Here is a 25,059-nt window from a genome sequence, read left to right as displayed (position 1 = left end):
CGATATTAATGTAGAGAACCTCATATTCTAAACTATAATGGTTTACTTTTTTAAATATAAATCTGTGATAAAGGTTCATGTGTTGTTAAGCTGTTGTCTAATAGACGTGGGGTATTTATAGAACAGCTTCATAGCCTGCACCCAATTGTGAATGCTAACATACAGTCCCCTGCAGGTATAGGTATTATTGACATCTACGAATATGGTAAAATATAAGACACAGACATTTTTTTTTTATTGTATTTCATATTGATTTGTTTTATTTGTTAAAAATACGAAGCATACCCTAGTTGTCTTTAGTTCTTTATTTTATATAGACAAGTGAAATGTAGTCATTTCGATACAGGGTTTTCATAAATTTCAATATTATTTCAGCATGCACTTGTCATGTGATAAATATATATCTGTTGTAAGAATATAAAATAATATATTAATGTCTACTGTTTCCATTCAAAAGTATTTTGTATTCTATTTTTTTTTTTGCGCTATGGATTATTAAGCTTTTGTCTTGCAGACATAGTTGTATTGCGTTTCACATGGTTGATCGTCAAAGAATCCAGTGTGTGTGTAGACTGCTAAGCATGTTCCTGAACCGTCAGGTTGTCCTGATGTCCATTTAGGATTAGTAAAAGCTGGATGACCAGTACCCCAATCCCATTTGCCGTTGTGTTTTTCTCCATTTGTCCAGAAAAAATGGGTTGATGTCTGTAATTTAAGAAAAGTATGTATTAATATAGGAAGCTGGATGTAAATTAGCGTGGAGATTATATAGTGATACACCCGATTGTTAATTTATAGATGGATCTATTTTGCTATTTTTTTGTGATCCGAAATTGATTTATGAACCAGGCGGGGTTCGATACAGGGGACCCAAGCTGAAGGCAAGGTATAGTAATTAACCTCTCTTCCATATGGATCCAAAGGTCACCACATGAAGGTTTTAAACCAAATCATAACGTCACGTGAAGGGACGTATAAAAACAAAATCGGATTGGATTTATGATGTTAATGAAAATCAGAACGAAACAATAATGTGTCCAAAGTACAGGGATGCCCCACTCGCACTATCATTTCCATGTTCAATGGACCGTGAAATTGGGTAAATAATATAATTTGGCATTACAATTGGAAAGATCATGTCATAAGCAACATGTGTACTAAGTTTCAAGTTGATTGGACTTCAGCTTCATCAAAAACTACCTTGACCACAAACTTTAAACTGAAACTTGCACTTTTATTTTCTATGTTCAGGACCTTGAAATTGGGGTCAAAAGTTAAATCTGGTCTTAAAATTAGAAAAAATTTCATAGCAACAAGTGTACTAAGTTTCAAATTGATTGGACTTCAGCTTCATCAAAAACTACCTTGACTAAAAACTTAAACCTGAAGCGGGACAGACAGACGGACGAACAGATGCACAGACCAGAAAACACAATGCCCCTCTACTATCGTAGATGGGGCATAAAAAAAAATCATTAGGATTTTGGCACTGCAGTAGAACAACATTCTAACATTTTTTAATGACGCTTCTTTATATCAAGGATATACACCTCTGAGAAGCCAACAATTTCTAGAATTAAACCTGATTTTTGGGTTTACATGTATAAGACAATCATATGGTGGTGCACTTCTTTTTTTGCTACGGCCCTTTGAAAATGCCCAATTTTGATGATTTTCCCATTTTTCATCTATTTTTACTTATTTTTGGGCTATAATCGTGAAAAAAAATCAGTTCCACAATTAACTTTTTTTCATACTTTCTATGAATTCATTAAGATATCGAGAACATGTTCATCTGTGAAGTCACAGCTCCAACTCCAACGACGATAGTTTAAGGAACACCAGGGTTTTATTGGTGTTGCTTGCCTAAAAATTTTATCAAAATCATCCTAAAAGTTCACATGTTTTATCTCTTTTAATCTGAAACAGATGGTTGATAAACGTACCTTTACTGTTTGAAGAGTTTTCTTTAGGAAAAAACTTTCGAAAACAAACTGTGACCAAAACAACTCTCCGCCTTGTTGTTTGCATGCTGCCTGCAATGGAAAGATGATAACAATATAACTAGAGGCTGTCAGAATGACAGTTTAATAACCAGATTTTTTCTACATTTATTTTAGTCATTTTTCTAATATCACAAGGACCATAACTACTGAACGGTAAAAGTGACAATTTTCAATATGGAACTTGAACTCCATTTTGTCATCGGTAACAACTGTTAAAAATCTGTTCTTAAATCATAGTAGGTACAGAGTGACGCCGACAGTCAAACGGGTAAATGACTTTTTTTGAGAGAGATTCAATACATCTTCTGAATCTGATGTTATTTTTGGTAAGAATTTTAATGCATAGATCTAAGGTGGCCGGATGCAGCCATTTCGCCTTTTCTCCTCTCACTTTTACGCGAAATCGAGAAAGCAAGAATGCGGAATCGAGAAATTCATTTCGCGTTTTTGCTTTCTCGATTTTCCGATTTCCCTATAATTTCTCGATTTCCCGATTTCTCAATTTCTCGATTTCGCGTTTGCAAAGTGAAGGAAGAAAACACGAAAACGCAAAATGGACGCATCCGGCCACCATATAGATCTGATTAACTTTTAGCATATAAAAATCACAATTAGTCTTACCTGTGCCCCACTGTGGGATTGTATATCAGCAAACGCAGATATGTAGTAACAGAAATTAAACGCATATCTCCAGCCTGGTTTGCATGCTGAAATAAAAAAAAGTAGAACATTATACATTGGAAACTGGCAGATTTGCCCCCTTCTATGAAATTAAGTTGAAGGGACAGTAAATGGACTGTATCATATATTTTGGTTTACTTTAACATATAACTTGGGCCCTTTAATTATATATGAAAATCGAAAAAATAATACCTTTATGATTTATCTCTTATATTTTCTAAAATAATACTGATTGCATTCTTTCAAAATAGGTGAACATTTGTTAGGAAGCACCAGAAATCTATAATTGCCGTCTTCCCTAAGCTTATTATATATTACGTTATGAAGCAGTTATTATCGAGTCTGCACGTGGAGGGAACTTAACAAAGAAATCTATGTCAACTCACTGTAATTTTTATGTATTAATCATTATTGACAGCATTCATTCAAACTGGGTAGTACATCAAATGTTCGAAGTCCTAATGTTTAATGCAACGACAGGAGTACGAAAATAAAATTTTATATATTAATTTTGATTCATAAAAAAGAACTGAAGATACAGTTAAAAAGATAGTTTAATAAAATATCGGGATTTCTACGGAGTTCAGCTTAATAATTAAATTTGCATATATTTCGAATTACATAACGAAACACAATCACGGTAAGCAAGATACAATAATGTATGGAGTAAACCCCAACACAACTAGTGGTCAAAATCGATCATGCCCGCTTGGTTAGTACCTATATCAGGCCTCACGGTCATAAATCTTTCGAGCATGATTTTTGTACTCAGACTCGAGAATCAACCAATCAAACTGCTGGATTTCATGTTTCGTTCATGTTTTGTGCTCCGAGCACTGAGCAAAGTTTTATGCCTTTAAGGCCTGGTGTACTGATGATACACGGTGGTGTTTGCAAAAGAAATGTTTACTTTCAAAGAAGACAAATAGTGATAAATATACTCACATCCTTGTTCCCTTGCTGATACTTGTACTGGAGCTGGTCCAGTTCCGCTTGACCCTATCAATTACATAATATATATTGAAAACAAAAACAAAACGATCATTTAACATAGAAAATAAAAATATATACATGTTTGAATGTACTTCTCAAAAGCTTAGAATACATCGTTATGGTCATTGTTAAAAATTTGTTTGACACCAATATTTGTAATTAAGATCATTATACAACACTTACTAGTATAAATTCAATAAAATTTCATGTTGCCAACCATATACATTTGTAGTCATTGACAATGCTTATGATATGATAAGAAGTTCCACGGGAATGAGTAACAAAACTTTACATCCATCAGTTAGAAAAGTTAGAATGTCATGACTTTTCAATACATGGTTGATATCGTTTAAAAAGTAAAATCACAAAAATAATCAACTCCCGAAAAAAAATTCAAAAAGGAGTGTGTCTAATCAAATCAAATGGCAAAATCAAAAGCGCAAACACATCAAACGAACGGAAACAACTGTCATATATCACTGACTTGGTACAGGAATTTTCTTAAAAAGCAGAGCAGCAAACATCCTTAACTATGACCATGGTTGACTTCTTTGATAAGCAAATAACACAGTTAGATTATTTATTTCGTGCATTTGTAACGCTTGTGACGAATGTCTGAATTTACCTTTTTATATGACGTACAGGAACATGGATCGAGTGGGAACCTTAGTTTCTGGTAGATTTCTTGTGTGATTACTTTTAAACATTTATACACTCATCGGTCAATATCGTTATGTCCTATGTTAACAAAATGTAAGCTATTTCTGAAACATTGAAAGTATTTAACAGTTATAGTAACATACCATGAGTTGGAGGTGAAGATCTCGTTTCTCCAGTGACGTGGTTTATATAGATGAATCCATTTATTTTAGCATCAAATTTTTTCTCCCAGCCGTATGGTAATCCGCGTTTTAGTCTGAAACTCTCACCTACAAGAATGAAAAAAAGTACTTCAGAAATGATTGTTAGTCCTATTGTATTTTCATTGCACAACCTGACATTTTTATTTTCTTTCATTACGCAAACAATAAAACACAAACAAATTTCAATAGTGTGTTAGACTGTTATCCTATTAGAATGAAATGCACTAATATTAATGGTGTAGAAGTTAGATGCAGGAGAAACAGAAATAGGAGCATCGAAAACTCCACATTACGTTTCTAATTACGGAAAATTGCATGCATTACGTCCCGAAAAAAGTGACGTTTGGCGGGAATTCAAACGCTTAACGTCTCGCCAAGAGTTAACTCCCTTGAAATTGTATCGGATATCCTTAAAAAAACGATAGATGTGCATTTTCCATTTGATTAATCGATCTGCCTCGGCCTTTTGTCGTCCTTTCTCTTTTCTGTGTGCATTTAAGTAGAGTATTATTGATTTTTATGGTCTGTAGACTAGTACTAATATGGTTTGGTGATACTTGTTAATGATATCATTAAATCGCATTTTAGTTTATACTTTTCATGGTTTTTTTATTATAAATTATATACATTCTTTATTTTCAAACACCATATACAAAAGTGATTTCCCAGTCAAAAAAAAGTCCTATCATTTCAACTAATATCGATATTTTTCCAATAATTATTACGAAGTAACTGTATGAGCGATTTTCATAATATAGATACCAAAAGATGTAGAAATGTCTAGAGGTTTTTTTTTTTTATTTGGTTTTGATATTAATCATGCTCATTTTAATTTTCTGACGAGATGAACACAAAGAAATATATTTTTTGAAAAGTTTGCTATTATTCTAACCAAATTAAAATCATAAAAATTTGCATTTGTGTTCTCATCAGATGATGAAAACGAAAATTAAAACCAAATAAACAATAAAACTTCACATATAACAAATTTTAAATGGCAGGCTTATATCTAGAAACACTAATCTACGGAAGCCGGTTAGTGTCAGGGTAAAGTTTCATTTTTAAGTCGTTTACGGTTATAAGGACTTAGCTGACTTGTTTAAACGACTTAGCTAAGTTGTTATAACGACTTAGCATATTTATCTTGTTATAACAACTTAGCTAAGTTGTTTAAACAAGTAAGCTAAGTCGTTAAAACAAGATAAATATGGTAAGTCGTTAATACAACTTAGCTAAGTTGTTTAAACAAGTTAGCTAAGTCGTTAAAACAAGTTAGCTAAGTTGTTATAACAAGATAAATATGCTAAGTCGTTATAACAACTTAGCAAAGTCGTTTAAACAAGTTAGCTAAGTTGTTATAACAAGATAAATATGCTAAGTTGTTATAAGAAAACTTAGCTAAGTCGTTATAAGAAAACTTAGCTAAGTCGTTTAAACAAGTTAGCTAAGTTGTTATAATAACAAGATGAATATACTAAGTCGTTATAACAACTAAGCTAAGTCGTTACAACGACTTAAAAATAAAACTCTACCCTGACACTAACCGGCTTCCCTACTAACCCGTCAAGACTCATTGGCTTGTTTATTCAGTTCCTTTTAATATTTACATACTATCAACACTTGTAGAAGCATGAAAAGTAGTTCATAAGATTGGGTGTAATACAAAATATAGAATAATTGCCAAACAATAGTGAAGAATAGAGATAAAAAAGTAAACAAAATAAATTATAAAAAGAATAATGGATTTACTGCTACCTCCGAAAAGAAAAATGTCCATTAATTACATGATAATAGCCATTATTTTTGAAGATTAAGAATAATGCAGTCTTCACAATGAACTTTTAAATCTACAGACCCAGAGCTCAATTGTGGGACAAATTTAGTTAGATTCTGTTGGCCTGTAAAGATGATTTTTACCGGCCAAAAAGCAGTATTAATTTACAAGTCTGGGATGCTGGGCCTGTGGTTCAGCGTGAAGACTGATAATGGACAAAAAAAAAAGAGGTTTCCAGTCATTCCAAAGGTCGTAAAAATTGATTTGGTCCAGTTTATTACGTGATATGCATTACTGGACCAAATGACATGTTCATTTTTAAATTTTATCTATAAAATCATATGTGAAAATGACATGTAAAATAAATGATTAATTGATTGTTGGTTGCTTAACGTCCAGTGGCAAATATTTCATGCATATTCAGGACGAGAACAAGTTCACAATAAATACTATAGGTAGGTGTTTAAATAATAGAGGCCATCTCGATGGTCGGGGAAATTTGGACTGATACTGGAAAATGAGCGTATATTGGATAGCGACAGAAATCAGTTTGCCTGAAAACAGGCCACCTAAATGTATGAACCCCTCAAAGAGTTGTTGCAAGGGTTCTTATAAACGTACAAAGAGCTAGGGACTCTCTTAACACGAGGCATCAGATTTAACGTCCCAAATCTGACCGGACGTGGCTGAGAACTTAATACATCCCGCACAGCCAAACGGACGCACCACTTCGGCAAGCGTTTTACTGCCGGTCGGAAGCATACCAAGTGACCATATTTCTATTCCCAAGTCACCCTTGGGGTGACATGTAAAATAAGAGTCTGGTCCAGTTTAGAAAAATCGTTTACTGGACCAAATGTTTAGTTGATTTCTCAAAGCCATTTTAACCACTGGAATTCATTACAATGCAGAAATGAAGTGCTTCAAAATCAGCGTTTTTCATGCAAAGAGAGCAAAAGCAGGATTCTATTGATAAAATTCAAAAAAACAAAAAAAAGTGGTACAATAGATTTTTTACTAGAAAGAGAAGTTTTAAATATAATGCTTACTGTTCCTCTTATTTTTATGTAAAGATTTAGCTTCCACAATAAGTGCTGCACAAAAGACGACGAGAAGTGTTACCATAGCAACACGTGTCATGATGAATTACTGTCTGCTTCCTGTCTTGATAATATTGTCTGCAAAATAGAGAACAAAATTTAAAAATAACCCAATGCTGATATTTTTAGGACTGTAAAAGTATACACTGTTATTATCTACAAAATAATAATTGTGCTTAGAATACAAAGGTACATAAAAGTGTGTAAACTTTTATGGAAAAGGAGGATATGTGATCTCGCTCGCAGTGTTTCACAGTGAACATATATAACTTATAATATGACTTTAATATATGGACAATGACATCATGTACAGGGCGGATTTAGGCGGGGGCGTGGCGGGCGTGCGCCCCCCCATAAATTTGGAAAGTATGGGTTGACTTCAACATATTTAAGTATCAAAAGAGAACATTGAATCAATCTTTTTTAACATTCAAAGTATATAAAACAGTCAGTTTAACCGAATCAATGTGATTACTAATCAAGTGACCTACGCTTTATAAAAGTTCTAAAATAATTTCAAAGGAAGGTGTCAAACGCGGAGCTGCGTTTGATGACAAATATAATAGGTTTTTAGCAGTTACAGTAAAAACAAATGTTACATTGTATTTGCGGTTTTTATAATCAATTTGTTTGATAATCGAAGTTCCAAAACATTCCTTACTTACTTTCACAATTTCATCATGACACGGTCAAGAAAACAGTCGGCAGGTGAGATTCTTTTATAGTATCCGTAATGAAAGATAGAAATACTGTTTCAAGCGACAGGTTAGTTTATTTAAAATTAGTATCTCTGTGTCTGTATTTATTTCTCACTTGCAACCTAAATATTTAGCCGAATATTGTACCGTATTACTGTATGCTTGAGATCCCAAGAAAATAAATGTAACTGCGTAAATGTATCTCATTCTGATTTTAGTTGTTTGAGGCGAACACAGTAAAGTCTGGCACGACCTCCGAAAATTAAAAAAAAAACCAAACCAGATAGTATGAAAGGACAATTAAAAATCGCTGGTAAAAGTAGAACTTTTCGTTTAAAAAATATATTGGTCAGGTGAGCAATTGTGATCCGTCTCGTCTCACTTTGCGTCCTTCTGTCCGCACGTCTATCTGTAGATTGTTGTCAGGTGTGGATTAAGGTGGTTTCAGCTTGAAACTTTATTCTTCGCTAATTTTATCACACATTAGTTCGAGATATCTACATTTCACTCCTTGAGAAGAATATTTCAATGATTTTACCTAAAACAAACTTCAAAATTTTTTCGCCTCGCTCCGCTCGGCGAAAACAAAAATTGCGCCCCACCTAACTGGAAATCCTGGATCCGCCCCTGATGTATCAGAGTAGCAACGTCGCTTGTTCAGATCCGCGTCCATTATTATCGTTTATCACACGACTATATTCATGACTGATGATGCAACCAAACCATTTAAAACTATTTGATTTTACTTCCTATGGCCATTATAAACAATAAAAAAGTTAGATCAAATTGCCGATAAAAACAGAATGGTATTTTGTAAATTGATACTGAATAATAGGGTTCTTCACGGTTAATAGTTCGGACATATTGGATAGGGGGGCAAAAATACGGGGAAACATCATAGAAACAGAGCAGTGAACTTGCTTGGAAACACACATAGAATTTCCCATACTTTCATACTATTTCCATTTCTTTCTAAAAAATCTGCCCCCTATCCAACATGGCCGAACTAACCGTGAAGAGCCCTATTCTTGCTAATAAAGTCCGTATCAACAACAAAATACTTTTATTCTGTAGGCTAGCTATTGTTCAGGCCACACTTAAAAATATTTTGGTTTGCCCAAACCCTACCCAAAGATTGAGACAGTGGGTAGGTAGGTAGGCATTTTCTTCTTTTCTTTTTTTTTTCAAAAAAAGAAATTGAAGTATCAGATGTTTATAAGTCTTCTAAGCTGGTTCTCCGCTGTTTGGGTGAAGCGGATTTCAGTTTATTAGTCTTCATGCCTATTTGATTATAAAATAACTTCTTCAAATCAGGACAATAAAAGAATTTAAGTAGGCAGCTTTTTTCTGGGTAGGTAGCGTTTGGGCAAACAAACCTATTATTTATTGTGGCCTCAGTTTCTAATATAGGACCAAGCTTATAAACGGGTGCGTGATTCCACAATTTTCTGCAACATATTTTATATATCTTAACTACGCCAGTTCAATAAATATGAACTGGAAATTATCTTAAAAAAAGATTGAGGGCAGGCCTGTTGATTAGAAAATTTATCACGATGACTGCATATTTTTCAATTTATTTGTTTGTATAACATTGAGAATGGAAAACGAGAAACAACAACCCGACCAAAGAGCAGAATACAGACCAACTGACAAGTCTTTAACCTAACGCGAACGTTCGCACCCGGAGGCGTAGTGACCTTCGGTTGGCCCTTAAAAGATGAATACAAATGACTTTTGTGTACTAGTTCATTAAAAATGGGCTTCACGCTATATGCAATTCGTAATAAATAAAATGAACTATGATTAAAAAGAAGACATACAAGAGTTAGACTACAGTCGTGGGACAAAAGCGAGTTCCCTCTCCAAAAATTATCACCAAGTTAATCTTATCTACAGAAAGTACCTGACCAAAAGTATTCGTCTTCTGCATTTTTTTGGCTATTATTTCATTTAAAAACACATTTTTTTCAAAAATATATTTTAGGGTCATGGTTGGTTTGATTTTAAGCAACTTAGTACTAATAGAAGCAGAATTGTCACTTGTTTATTTGGTTACATTTTTTCAGTGGATCATTTTCATTTTATCACTCGATAAACACATATATTATTTTCTGTGCGCAGTATTCAATCAAATTAAATTAGAAAAATGTATTGTAGGATTGTGTTCAACACTTGAAGACAAAACTAAAACCAAATAAACAAACAAACTTTAGACTTTTAAGTAGATATAGGAAGATGTGGTGTGAGTGCCAATGAGACAACTCTCCATCCAAATATTTAGTGAAATAACAATTTAAAAAGTAAACCATTATAGGTTAAAGTACGGCCTTCAACACGGAGCCTTGGCTCACACCGAACAACAACCTATAAAGGGCCCCAAAATTACTAGTGTAAAACCATTCAAACGGGAAAACCAACGGTCTAATCTATATAAACAAAACGAGAAACACGTATATATTACGTAAACAAACGACACTTACTGTACATGATAAAAATTCAACCATATGTATGAGCGATGTTTATAAAATAGATAACAAAAGATGCAGATGTTTATTGTTTATTTGACCAAAACCCTGGTGAGGTGTTTTCAATTTCATCATCTAATGGATTAAACACAAATGCATTGGTTAGAATACATAATTTAACAAACATTTCAAGAAATATTTGTCTGTGTAAATGTATTATGATAAACAGTCTGTGCCAAACTGTTTTAGGGTTTGTCTGAGCGAAAAAGAAATTTGACGTTTTTCTGCTGTTTACACACAAATGTTATGTTTATGTTTAAAGTTTTATCAGGGTTTTTTTGTCATAAATTATATTGTAAATCCCGTCTGACTCGGCCGCTTGGACTTTTGACGCATACAACAATCACTTTTCCATTATGGCGTCAGATATTTTGTTTTATGACGTCAAAATTTTAACGGGAACCTGCGAGATATCCAGTAATGGCGGACAAATAGCGATAAGATGTATACGACCGCTCGACGTTTGTGACGCGACATGCGAAAAAAAGGACGTCATTCGATATATGACGTCATGTCGTAAAGACCGTTACATTATAGAAACATTTTACACTTTTTATTTTCGGTCTTTATTTTAAAAGAAGTAAAACAATGATGAGAAGCTTGCATAAATTAATGAACATACAACTGTATTATGTATATGTCCCTCCGGCAGCAAGAAGATAATGAGCTGAAGTGAGCCTGAACACAAAGAAAAACATTTCTTCATTCTTGTAAAATTTGCTATGCATTCTTATAAAATTAAAATTGTAACAATTTGTATTTGTGTTTAACCAAATGTACAACTCTACTAATAGTCGAAAAGAAGAAAGAAGTCGACTTTATTATTTATATTTCAATGACAAAATGTCTCATTTCAACACCGAACTTCAACTGGTTCAAAGTACAAGTATATAAAGTCAAAAAGTAATGTATTTGAAGTAAAAAAAAAGGGTTCTATAAAAATAAAAATTGATAAATACTATCGGCAGACTCCATGATGTCTGGGTAAGTTTGTTGTCCAGTAAGTCCGTTCATTTTGTTATTTAAACATAAAAGTTAGATAAACGAATTTACCGGCCATTCCAAGCATATCATTTAGTTCCTGAAATGACGTATAAATCATTTGGAAGATATAACACAACATGCAAGTATATTTTGTATCTTCCTACATATAAGTACATCTTATTTTACATCATTTTAACATACCTGTTTTTCAAACCTCCTACTGATGAGAGTCGTGTATGGCGTCTGTCGTCAAGTGCTGTGACGTCAGTATGAAATGACGTCATAAAATGACGTAAAAATCACATGCTAAACAAATCAGGAAGACGTTTTAATCAATGTGGCGTATTTTAAGACTTGAAGAAGTTCTTTGATTCAGAAAACTTTCTGATTGCTGGTAAGTTCAAATAACAAAACTAAACTTCCCAAATACAAATGTGTCCAGAGGAGTAGCTAGGTATCTTATATTATACAAAAAATGAAGGCACAATGTGACAGAGAGGAAGAGAAGAACTGCCCTATTAGGTCTGGTAGGAACCCTGTTTTCAGTGACGGCTTTCAGAACTCTGTTTATATTTCAAAATTTAATGACATAAAGTCATAATGACTATTAATGTACAAAAAACATGAAATTTACTGGTCATGTTATATATTGTGATAATATTGATGAAGAAAAGCGTCTACAGATAACTTTGTTTTTTATTCATTTTTCTCTAGCTGTAATTACGGTGAAGCGTCAGTGGGCGTACAACACTCACAGCTAACAAAATGACCCAACTTAAAGTCCTTAATTGTTTGCCTTAAATAAGTGGAGAATAAAGGCTTTCCCACTGGAGAAGAATCCCAATTTGAAAAAAAAAATATTCCCAAAAAGACAACTTTTCCCCCCATACAGTGCAGTCTCAGTATATATACGTAGTAATTGTACATGAATACAAACTGAAATACACTTATTTAAACATATTCATGCCTAAAATGACTATATGTGCAGATTTGAGGGTCTATTTATGTATCATCACTGACAAAAAGGGTTCTTATTTCAAAGCAGGGTTTGACTCTTGAAAATGGGTCTGTAAATTGAAGTTGCCTTCAAATTCATGGATTATTTTAAATTTCCCAATATGATGAAAATGGCGCATATTTTCTTAATAAAGTCCGTATGACATGCGATTTTCTGACTTTGATATACACTCGAACACATGTCTGTAGGTACAAATGTAGCAATACACAGTTAGGAAACAAACTTAAAATTGACACTCATAATTTTTAAACACCCCATTGAACATGTCACAAATGTCTCAAAAATTTGGTCTAAAGGAAAATTTCAATCAATTAGTCTAAGAGTAATTAATACCTTTCCTGAACCCATAGACTTATATCTATAAAGAGGTCCAAAAAATCATATGCATTTCTGTTCGTTTTTCCATAAAATTGAATTGAAACTTTTAAGATCGAGCGTCAAATCTTTTTCGAAAAACAAAAACAATCTAAATGTTCATATAAATCCACTATGAAGGCTATATTATTCTTCTACTATCTGTCTAAATTTCTTACTGTGCCCCTAGCTAGGCCTAGTGTTTACCGTTCCAGGTCTGAATAACAGCTAGATCGCCGTGATATATATCTAATTTCTTTTGAATAAGCTCACTAAGAGTAAGTCACTTTAAAAAAAATTATGGTATGTAATTCACATTCAGGAACGAGGATTAAAATTTATTAATTTTGGTCAGCCTTTATGTATCGAAAAGTGAAAAAAAGTATTTTATATATTTAATTTGGTGTTTCCTAAGTGTTTTCACTTACCTCACTCGAGTCTTCACCACTCTAATCCAAATATTTTAAAATTTGAATTTTTAATCTATTTATTAAACCTGTCCGATTTTTCTTATTCACTCGAATTAACCTCTCACCTGTAGCGGATTCACCCTCGAGACTATTCATGAAAAGACCATAAGAATTATTTTTTACAGAATGGCGATTACCGTTATTTGAATATTGGAATAAATTATAGACATAGTTAAGCTTATAAAATAAAGTTTTCCTTCATAGCTAAATATAAGAAATCAATTCGTGATTCAAGGAAGCCCATTTTGCGCATATGATTAACTTCTCTAACAAATTGTATTGATATGAATTGGAGCGATTTTTTTTATAAGACGTTGTTTGTAAGGTCACTAAAGTCATATGAAACTTCAAATTAAAAAAATAATATATGCAATGTTTTTTATAACTTACACTAAATGACTAGTTTTTATTATAAAACTCAGTCTTATGTACATAAAATTGAGAATGGAAATGGGGAATGTGTCAAAAAGACAACAACCCGACCATCGAACAGACAACAGCAGAAGGTCACCAATAGGTCTTCAATGCAGCGAGAAATTGACGCACTCGGAGGTGTCCTTCAGCTGGCCCTTAGGTAGCAATACACAGTTAGGAGTTTAGTTTCGCATTATGGCCCCTGTGGATTTTTCAAATAGGAAAGTTATTGTGAAATAAAATTCATTTTTAGACAGATGAGTGCTAATTTAGCCTTCAAAGGTGGTTTATAAGAGCATCAAGATTATTTTTTACATGTTTTATGGGCTGTTTTCTGTTTGAAAGTCCGTATTTTCATAGCTAGGCCAGCCATCGGTCCAGAAATTAATGTACTGTTTACAAACACTCTTTTTCTACACGAAGTTTTTGACGCAATTTTACAAAAAAATGAGATGAAAGACATATGATTTTCATTGGATTTGCTGAATGATATATGTACACAGTTTCAGAAAAGGTATTACTTCAAGCAATTGAAATTCTACTTTTAGTCAAATTTGGGGGAAATATGTGACATCTTTCCCCCCCTTTTTGCAATATTTTATAACAAATAAATGCAGATTGTTGCCATGGATACACCAAAAAGAAATTATGTTTTACCATTTTATATACTGGAAATAAGATCTATGGAAGATTCTGATTACATACATATGCCCATATATGACACAAACAGTAAGCTTCATATTGCAAGAAAGCAATGAAAAGGGAATGGTAAAATTCATAAGGGCAAATTTTAGTATTTTTTCCTAACTGTTTATATATACTAATTCATTGATAATGAATGCCATTTTAAACTCCAAATTATATACAAGAAACTAAAATTAAAAGTAATACAAGACTATCAAAGGCAGAGGCTCCTGACTTGGGACAGGCGCAAACATGTGGCGGGATTAAACTTGTTTATGAGATCTCAACCCTCCCCCTATACCTCTATCCAAAGTAGAAAAGTAAACGCATAACAATACGCACATTTTAAATCAGTTCAAGAGAAGTCCATTTTTCTTCTGAAAGTTCTGTAATTTGTCCAAATTTAGAAGAAGTTTACTTATTTTTAGTTGTTTGCTTCATCTTAGGTATAAGCAAACCTTGCAGTAAATATAAAAAAGAAGATGCGGTATGATTGCCAATGCGACATCTCTCAAAAAAAGACAAAGAAATAAAACATTAATATAATGGAATATGTAGACAGCTCTCTCAAAACCCTAACTAAAATACTAGGGCATAAACTACAGGCAAGGTTGACGGACACATTCTACTGCACACACACACAGCACGACATCACAGTTTAAAAAGCTCTTCAGTACTAGTATTGCAAACCCGACTTTCTGTATGTATGTACCTTTACTGTCAGGAGCCTGAAATTCAATGGTGGAACTTGTTTTTTGTTGAAGTGTTACTTATTTGTTTTTCGATTTTTTTTTGTGTACATAAATTAGGCCCTTAGATTTCTCGTTTGAATTGTTTTACATTTGTCATTTCGGGGCCTTTTATGCATTGTAGCTGACTATGGTTCATTGTTGAGGACATAGTTGTTAGTTTCTGTGTCATTTGGTCTCTTGTGGAGAGTTGTCACCTGGGCAATCATACCACATCTTTTTTTATACTGAAAAAAAAGCTTTATGTTTTATGTCTTATTATGGTCTATTAAACACTAAATATAAAAACATGAAGTCGTGGTATGCAGTGTCGGATCCACCCATTTAAAAAAAAGGGGGGGGGGGGGGTCCCAACCAAGAGTAAGGGGGGGGGGGGGCTCCAACTATATGCTTCTATTCAAATGCATTGATCGTCCAAAAAAGGGGGGTTCCAACCCCTGTAACCCCCCTTTTGGATCCGCCAATAGTATGATTGCCAAAATGCTTGTGGTGAAATGCAAGCCACAAAGTGACATTTCAATTTAATGCTTTCAAGTAGAAAAATACCTCGTAAGCTAGTTCTATCTGTTTTACTAACTTATTTTACCAAACATTTTTATTTAGCCATCTAAAAAAAAGGACAAGCAGACGATGATGATTCGGCTATTGGTGTTTATTGTCCTGGTAACAGTCACATATCACAAGGCTGAAGCAAGATCTAGTTCCCCACATCGTCCACCCCACGATCATGGTAAGTAAGAAGCAAGATCTAATTCCCCACATCGTGCACCCCATGATCATGGTAAGTAAGAAGCAAGATATATCTCCCCACATCGTCCACCCCACGATCATGGTAAGTAAGAAGCAAGATCTATCTCCCCACATCGTCCACCCCATGATCATGGTAAGTAAGAAGCAAGATCTATCTCCCCACATCGTCCACCCCATGATCATGGTAAGTAAGAAGCAAGATCTATCGCCCCACATCGTCCACCCCAGGGCCATGGTAAGTAAGAAGCAAGATATAGTTCCCCACATCGTGCACCCCACGATCATGGTAAGTAGGAAGCAAGATCTATCTCCCCACATAGTCCACCCCACGATCATGGTAAGTAAGAAGCAAGATATAGTTCCCCACATCGTGCACCCCACGATCATGGTAATTAAGAAGCAAAATATAGTTCCCCACATCGTGCACCCCACGATCATGGTAAGTAAGAAGCAAGATCTATCTCCCCACATAGTCAACCCCACGATCATGGTCAGTAAGAAGCAAATTCTATCTCCTTACATCGTCCACCCAATGATCATTGTTAGTAAGAAGCAAGATCTAACTCCCCATATCGTCAAACCCATGTTCATTGTAAGTAAGAAGCAAGATCTATTTCCCCATAACGTGCACCCCATGGTTATGGTAAGAAAGAAGCAAGATATATCTCCCCACATCGTCAACCCCACGTGCGATCATGGTAAGTAAGAAGCAAGATCTATCTCCCTACATCGTCCACCTAACGATCATGGTAAGTAAGAAGCAAGAATTATCTCCCCACATCGTCCACCCCACGACCATGGTCAGTAAGAAGCAAGATCTAGTTCCACACATCGTCCACCCCACGATCATGGTAAGTAAGAAGCAAGATCTAGTTCCCCACATCGTCCACCCCACGATCATGGAAAGTAAGGAGCAAGATCTAGTTCCACACATCGTCCACCCCACGATCAATGTAAGTAAGAATCAAGATATATCTCCCCACATCGTCAACCCCACGATTATGGTAAGAAAGAAGCAAGATCTAGTTCTCCACATCGTCCACCCCACGATCATGGTGAGTAAGAAGCAAGATCTAGTTCCCCACATCGTCCACCCCACGATCAATGTAAGTAAGAAGCAAAATCTATCTCCTTACATCGTCCACCCAATGATCATTGTTAGTAAAAAGCAAGATCTAACTCCCCACATCGTCAAACCCATGTTCATTGTAAGTAAGAAGCAAGATCTAGTTCCCCACAACGTGCACCCCATGGTTATGGTAAGTAAGAAGAAAGATCTATCTCCCCACATCGTCAACCCCACGATCATGGTAAGTAAGAAGCAAGATATAGTTCCCCACATCGTGCACCCCACGATCATGGTAAGTAAGAAGCAAGATCTATCTCCCCACATAGTCCACCCCACGATCATGGTAAGTAGGAAGCAAAAAATATCTCCTTACATCGTCCAACCAATGATCATTGTTAGTAAGAAGCAAGATCTAACTCCCCACATCGTCAAACCCATGTTCATTGTAAGTAAGAAGCAAGATCTAGTTCCGCATAACGTGCACCCCTTGGTTATGGTAAGTAAGAAGAAAGATCTATACCCCCACATCGTCAACCCCACGATCATGGTAAGTAAGAAGCAAGATCTATCTCCCTACATCGTCCACCCCACGATCATGGTAAGTAAGAAGCAAGAATTATCTCCCCACATCGTCCACCCCACGACCATGGTCAGTAAGAAGCAAGATCTAGTTCCACACATCGTCCACTCCACGATCATGGTAAGTAAGAAGCAAGATTTAGTTCCTCACATCGTCCACCCCACGATCATGGAAAGTAAGAAGCAAGATCTATCTCCCTACATCGTCCATCCCACGATCATGGTAAGTAAGAAGCAAGAATTATCTCCCCACATCGTCCACCCAACGACCATGGTCAGTAAGAAGCAAGATCTAGTTCCACACATCGGCCACTCCACGATCATGGTAAGTAAGAAGCAAGATTTAGTTCCTCACATCGTCCACCCCACGATCATGGTAAGTAAGAAGCAAGATCTAGTTCCACACATCGTCCACCCCACGATCATTGTAAGTAAGAATCAAGATATATCTCCCCACATCGTCCACCCCACGATCATGGTAAGAAAGAAGCAAGATCTAGTTCCCCACATCGTCCACCCCACGATCATGATGAGAAAGAAGCAAGATCTAGTTTCACACATCGTCCACCCCACGATCATGGTAAGTAAGAAGCAAGATCTAGTTCCCCACATCGTGCACCCCACGATCATGGTAAGTAAGAAGCAAGATATAGTTCCCCACATCGTGCACCCCACGATCATGGTAAGTAAGAAGCAAGATCTATCTCCCCACATAGTCCACTCCACGATCATGGTAAGTAAGAAGCAAAATCTATCTCCTTACATCGTCCACCCAATGATCATTGTTAGTAAGAAGCAAGATCTAACTCCCCACATCGTCAAACCCATGTTCATTGTAAGTAAGAAGCAATATCTAGTTCCCCACAACGTGCACCCCATGGTTAGGGTAAGTAAGAAGAACGATCTATCTCCCCACATCGTCAACCCCACGATCATGGTAAGTAAGAAGCAAGATATATCTCCCTACATCGTCCACCCCACGATCATGGTAAGTAAGAAGCAAGAATTATCTCCCCACATCGTCCACCCCACGACCATGGTCAGTAAGAAGCAAGATCTAGTTCCACACAGTGTCCACCCCACGATAATGGTAAGTAAGAAGCAAGATCTAGTTCCCCACATCGTCCACCCCACGATCATGATGAGAAAGAAGCAAGATCTAGTTTCACACATCGTCCACCCCACGATCATGGTAAGTAAGAAGCAAGATCTAGTTCCCCACATCGTGCACCCCACGATCATGGTAAGTAAGAAGCAAGATATAGTTCCCCACATCGTGCACCCCACGATCATGGTAAGTAAGAAGCAAGATCTATCTCCCCACATAGTCCACTCCACGATCATGGTAAGTAAGAAGCTAAATCTATCTCCTTACATCGTCCACCCAATGATCATTGTTAGTAAGAAGCAAGATCTAACTCCCCACATCGTCAAACCCATGTTCATTGTAAGTAAGAAGCAATATCTAGTTCCCCACAACGTGCACCCCATGGTTAGGGTAAGTAAGAAGAACGATCTATCTCCCCACATCGTCAACCCCACGATCATGGTAAGTAAGAAGCAAGATATATCTCCCTACATCGTCCACCCCACGATCATGGTAAGTAAGAAGCAAGAATTATCTCCCCACATCGTCCACCCCACGACCATGGTCAGTAAGAAGCAAGATCTAGTTCCACACAGTGTCCACCCCACGATAATGGTAAGTAAGAAGCAAGATCTAGTTCCCCACATCGTCCACCCCACGATCATGGAAAGTAAGAAGCAAGATCTGGTTCCACACATCGTCCACCCCACGATCATTGTAAGTAAGAATCAAGATATATCTCCCCACATCGTCCACCCCACGATCGTCCAACCCACGATCATGGTAAGAAAGAAGCAAGATCTAGTTCCCCACATCGTCCACCCCACGATCATTGTAAGAAAGAAGCAAGATCTAGTTTCACACATCGTCCACCCCACGATCATGGTAAGTAAGAAGCAAGAATTAGTTCCCCACATTGTTCACCCCACGATCATGGTCAGTAAGAAGCAAGAAATACTTCGTCCACCCCATGATCATTGAAAGTAAGAAGCAAGATCTAGTTCCCCACATCGTCCACCCCACGACCATGGTCAGTAAGAAGCAAGATCTAGTTCCCCACATCGTGCACACCATGGTCATGATAAGTAAGAAGCAAGATCTAGTTCCCCACATCGTCCACCGTGACCCCATGATCATTGTAAGTAAGAATCAAGATCTAGATCCCCTCATCGTGAACACCATGGTTATGGTAAGTAAGAAGCAAGATATATCTCCCCACATCGTCCCCCCATGATCATGGTAAGTAAGAAGCAAGATCTATCTCCCCACATCGTCCACCCCATGAGCATGGTAAGTAAGAAGCAAGATATATCTCTCCACATCGTCCACCCCATGATCATGGTAAGTAAGAAGCAAGATATATCTCTCCACATCATGCACCCCATGATCATTGTAAGTAAGAAGCAAGATCTAGTTCCCCACATCGTGCACACCATGGTCATAATAAGTAAGAAGCAAGATCTAGTTCCCCTCATTGTGCACCCATGGTCATGGTAATAAGTAAGAAGCAATATCTAGTTCCCCTAATTGTGCACCCCATGGTCATAGTAATAAGTAAGAAGCAAGATTGATCTCCCCTCATCGTCCACCCCATGATCAGTTGCACCTTTTGTTTGCGAGTGAAAAGCTAGCCTTTTTGCAATTGCGTACAGTGATACCGATGTCTTTGGCCATTCTGATCTCTACAGTGTTTTTAGATGCTCTTACTACATCTCGAATATCACAAAGTGACTGCAATACTATATTAAAATTATGTTACTTATGTAACAGTTCATAAAGAAATTTTTGGAATTTAATCATTTAAGTCGACATTTCGCCATTCATCCGTAAGAACAAATCGGCAATGTTCATCGGTATAAAAGAGGGACGAAAGATACCAAAGGGACAGTCAAACTCATAAATCTAAAACAAACTGACAACGCCATGGCTAAAAATGAAAAAGACAAACAGAAAAACAATAGTACACAATGACCATCGGTATAAAATGTGTTTATTATAGTTTTGACCAGTAAGTAAAATAAACTTTGTGAAGCTTCTTATCTTTTTATGGGGCTAATCTTTTTATCATAATATTATAATAGAATTTCCTATATGATAGCGTCTTTTTAATGAACGGTCATACCATATGAAGAGTTTAGAAGTATTAAAAGTAAGCTGTAACAAAATGTTAATTACCCCGACCATACGCGCATGGTCGGACAATATGAGTATATATCCATATGGTAATGACCATACGCGTATGGTCCAAATACTCATATGGTCCGGAACATATACACTCCTTCCTTACTATTGTAGCCGGGGTCAGCATGTTTAAATCATAATGCCATTAACAATAATTATATTATTTTTAGGCTGTGGAGTAGATAATGAGTGGAAACGTTTTCGTCAAAGCTGTTACTACATTTCTGCTGAGGTGATGAATATCGACGATGCCATGGTATGTGCACTTGTAGCTTTTCCGTGTTACACGATCATGTTCCAAATTAATGTAGTTGTTTACCCAATACAATTCTTGAACTTTCCCAAATATCGATCGGAATAAAGATAAACTGTAAACAGATTAAGGGAGCTACCATTTGATTTTTATGGGGGGGGGCAAGGATGAAAAATTTTGTCCTGCATTTTTTTTTCTCACTCTGTTCGGTCCTGTTTCTCTTTTTTTTAGTTTATCCTGACTTTTTATTATGCAAGTGTCTCATCCTGCCTTTTTTTTTACTCAAAACTCCTGTCGTGCCTATTTATTTTCAAATTTCATCCTAGCCCCCCTTTCCTAAAATCAAATGGTAGCTCCCTAACTATGTTCAGGTGTTGTATTTTTGAAGAAAAGAAACAAAAAATAATCGTTGGATAGACAGACTCATTTTCTTATCTAAACTTGGTCTAAAGAAATCTCTTTCCGTTAATAGTTGAAATCTTACTCGGCAACTGCTTTTGCGTTGAGACTTAAATAAATGTACGTGTGCCTCATACTGAGATTTTTCAGATATAACTATAATCAGTTGCCACTTTATTTCTTATAACAAGGGTATCCATGTTCTCTAGGTGTTTTCTGAAATTGTTTAGATATTACTATAATCATTTGCCACTTTATTTCCAATAACAAGTTACAAGGGTTGTCATGTTTTCTAGGTGTTTTCTGAGATTTTTCAGATATTACTATGATTACTTGCCACTTTATTTCCAATAACGAATGTTTCAATGTTTTGTAGGTGTTTTCTAAGATTGTTCAGATATTACTATGATTACTTGCCACTTTATTTCCAATAACGAAGGTTTCAATGTTTTGTAGGTGTTTTCTAAGATTGTTCAGATATTACTATAATCATTTGCCACTTTATTTCTAATAACAAGGGTATCCATGTTTTCTATGTGTTTTCTGAGATTGTTTAGATATTACTTTGATTATCTGCCACTTTATTTCCAATAAAGAAGGTTTCCATGTTTTGTAGGTGTTTTCTAAGATTGTTCAGATATTACTATAATCATTTGCCACTTTATTCCTAATTTAACAAAGGTTGCAATGTTTTCTAGGTGGAGTGCCAGGAACAAGGAGGAGCTTTAGTATCAATTGAATCACCGATCGAAAACTACTGGATTGCTGAAAAACTTAACGCACTTCCAAAAGTAAGTAGGCTTTAAATTATAATTCAACTTTATTTTCATTGGCTAAAATTGACATTCAAGTCCACAACTACCCAGTCGAATATAAAGAATGCACTATGCTCTTAAACTGGCAATCCTGACGGTTAAAGCGACCGAAAGTCAGATAAGTCCATTCATTTAGAGTGAAGGTCCTGGTGTTTGACTGAAATTTGTGATGATTTTTATCCTTGTTTAGTTTTTCTTATGTTTGTTAATTTATTCAAACATCTCAAAAGTTTAATGTCACTTTTTTCGGCTATTTCTCATTGAGCGATTGATTTTTGCAGGAGTTTAACCCAATGCACAATAGTAACTGATGCACGAGTCTCTTTATGAAAGCATTCACCATATCATAGCATTCCTCGATTTGCAATATTTGATCAATTTAATTAGAAAATTGCGATTTTAGAAATGTACATGCCTCGCGAAGCGGTGACAATGAATCCACTCAAGCATAACCGGAAAATCCTCTCATAGTTTTCATTGCAGAACCGATTGTTAACCGATTGTTCTGCATAGTGTACACAATATTTTATTCAGAAAGAGATAAATAAATACGTACCTAAATACAATACTTGGATTGGAAAACAAGTGCTATGTCTGCGTGTGTAGATTCCGGGGCGGATACAGCCATTTCAAAAAGGGGGGTTCCTAACCCAGGACAAGGGGGGGGGGGGGGGGGGGGGGATTCCAATTATATGTCCCCATTCAAATACATTGATCGTCCAAAAACAAAGGGGGTTTTCAACCCCGGACCCCCCCCCCCCCCCCCCCCCTTTCTGGATCCGCGCCTGAGATTACCAACTGTGTATTACAAAAAATGTAAAGCTAAAGTAAATGTGAAGCGATTTTTCTTCTTTGGTTAAAAAAATATCAACCAACTTATAGATGCAATTCTAACCTACCGGTTCTCCTTACTTTGTAGCTCTAAAACTTCACTAATATAAATTTCAGGTGGATAACCGCTTCTTCTGGACTAGTGGATTTACTGCCGCTGATAAAGTAAAAGATAACACTTATTACTGGATATGGGGAGATTATACAGAAGTGGGTTACACAAACTGGGCACCAGGAGAACCGAACGACAAAGGATACGTTTGTTTAGCCGTCAACAGATGGAATGGAAAGTGGAGCGACGAAAAGTGTCATGAAAAATTCAATGTCGTCTGCGAGAAGAAGGTGGATCAATAAACAGTCAAACTCACAAATAATTATAAACTATTATAATATGTGATTTGTTTATACTATTATAATCTTAATAATCAGTATAAAACAGATGGCTTTATTTTTTATTTACAAAGACAATAGATATAAGATGTGGCATGGGTGCCCATGAGAAAGCTCGACATCAAATTCACAGTTAGTAAAAGTCTATTATAGATCAAAGTACGGACTTCAAAATGGAGCCTTGACTCACACCGAACAACAATCTAAAGGGCCCCAAAATTACCATACATTTCGTTTAGTATTTATTGTTCGATATCATTAAGGAAACATGTCTATTAAAACTAGAATATTAGACAATGAGGACATGTCACAATACAAGTGATACATAAACACGAATTTTAAAAACCAACATTTCAAAAATTAAAGAAACATTACAAAAATTAAAGCATCATTACAAAAATTAAAGAAACATTACAAAAAATTAAACCAACATTACAAAAATTAAAGAAACATTTAAAAAAATCAAACCAACATTACAAAAATTAAAGAAACATTTAAAAAAATTAAACCAACATTACAAAAATTAAAGAAACATTACAAAAATTAAAGCATCATTAAAAAAAATTAAAGCAACATTACAAAAATTAAAGCAATATTACAAAAATTAAAGCAACATTACAAAAATTAAAGCATCATTAAAAAAAATTAAAGCAACATGAAAAAAAATTAAAGCACCATTTAAAAAATGACAGCAACATTACAAAAATAAAAGCAACATTAAAAAAAAATAAAGCAACATTACAAAAATTAAAGAAACATTTAAAAAAATTAAACCAACATTACAAAAATTAAATAAACATTACAAAAATTAAAGCAACATTACAAAAATTAAAGCATCATTAAAAAAAATTAAAGCAACATTAAAAAAAATTAAAGCAACATTACAAAAATTAAAGCAACATTACAAAAATTAAAGCATCATTAAAAAAAATTAAAGCAATATTACAAAAATTAAACCAATATTACAAAAATTAAACCAATATTACAAAAATTAAAGCAACATTAAAAAAAATTAAAGCAACATTTCAAAAATTAAAGCAACATGACAAAAAATTAAAGCACCATTTAAAAAATTACAGCAACATTACAAAAATAAAAGCAACATTAAGAGACTTAAAGTAACATTGCAAAACTTAAAACAAGATGACAAAAATGAAACTCCAACATTTCAAAACTTAAAAACCACTTTACAAAACTTAATGTGACATCACTTTGATTAGTATAGTACAATACTTGAGCATTTAGATTGTCTTTTCTGGTTGTATTGCATTGTTAGAGTACATTGTTGTCACCCTACGACCTTCGTCAATAAGAAAAACACATACAATACTAACGGCAAAATTTATAACAACACATTTTACGACATGAACTAATGACCTTCCAAAGACA

At 35.2% G+C, this 25,059-nt stretch overlaps 2 protein-coding genes across 2 annotated transcripts; one reads left to right on the top strand and one right to left on the bottom strand.

The window, feature by feature from the left end:
* Positions 1–286: 286 nt before the first annotated feature.
* On the bottom strand, positions 287–11,953 carry LOC134728320 (lithostathine-1-like). Its single transcript, XM_063592891.1, has 7 exons — positions 11,829–11,953; positions 7,367–7,495; positions 4,484–4,609; positions 3,633–3,686; positions 2,628–2,713; positions 1,947–2,036; positions 287–705 (listed from the first exon to the last, which is right to left on the bottom strand). The coding sequence occupies exons 2-7, from the start codon at positions 7,455–7,457 to the stop codon at positions 496–498; spliced, it is 657 nt and encodes a 218-aa protein (XP_063448961.1). The 5' UTR covers positions 7,458–7,495; positions 11,829–11,953; the 3' UTR covers positions 287–495.
* LOC134728321 (perlucin-like protein) lies at positions 11,913–23,720 on the top strand. The gene is made up of 5 exons (XM_063592893.1): positions 11,913–12,021; positions 15,920–16,046; positions 21,153–21,238; positions 22,333–22,425; positions 23,398–23,720. The coding sequence occupies exons 2-5, from the start codon at positions 15,947–15,949 to the stop codon at positions 23,632–23,634; spliced, it is 516 nt and encodes a 171-aa protein (XP_063448963.1). The 5' UTR covers positions 11,913–12,021; positions 15,920–15,946; the 3' UTR covers positions 23,635–23,720.
* The last annotated feature ends 1,339 nt before the right edge of the window (positions 23,721–25,059 follow it).

The sequence above is a fragment of the Mytilus trossulus genome, chromosome 8 (genome assembly GCF_036588685.1).
Source record: "Mytilus trossulus isolate FHL-02 chromosome 8, PNRI_Mtr1.1.1.hap1, whole genome shotgun sequence".
In the NCBI taxonomy this organism is placed as follows: Eukaryota; Metazoa; Mollusca; class Bivalvia; order Mytilida; family Mytilidae; genus Mytilus; species Mytilus trossulus.
This window is presented reverse-complemented; position numbering and strand designations above follow the sequence as displayed.

Excerpts from the sequence above, each read along its gene's own strand:
- LOC134728321 (XM_063592893.1), top strand. The coding sequence starts at position 15,947 with ATGATGATTCGGCTATTGGTGTTTATTGTCCTGGTAACAGTCACATAT. Across the intron at positions 16,047-21,152 it reads TCGTCCACCCCACGATCATG|GCTGTGGAGTAGATAATGAG; the intron begins GTAAGTAAGAAG and ends TATTATTTTTAG. Across the intron at positions 21,239-22,332 it reads TGAATATCGACGATGCCATG|GTGGAGTGCCAGGAACAAGG; the intron begins GTATGTGCACTT and ends AATGTTTTCTAG.
- LOC134728320 (XM_063592891.1), bottom strand. The coding sequence starts at position 7,457 with ATGACACGTGTTGCTATGGTAACACTTCTCGTCGTCTTTTGTGCAGCA. Across the intron at positions 4,610-7,366 it reads ACATAAAAATAAGAGGAACA|GTGAGAGTTTCAGACTAAAA; the intron begins GTAAGCATTATA and ends TCATTCTTGTAG. Across the intron at positions 2,037-2,627 it reads AATCCCACAGTGGGGCACAG|GCAGCATGCAAACAACAAGG; the intron begins GTAAGACTAATT and ends TTTCCATTGCAG.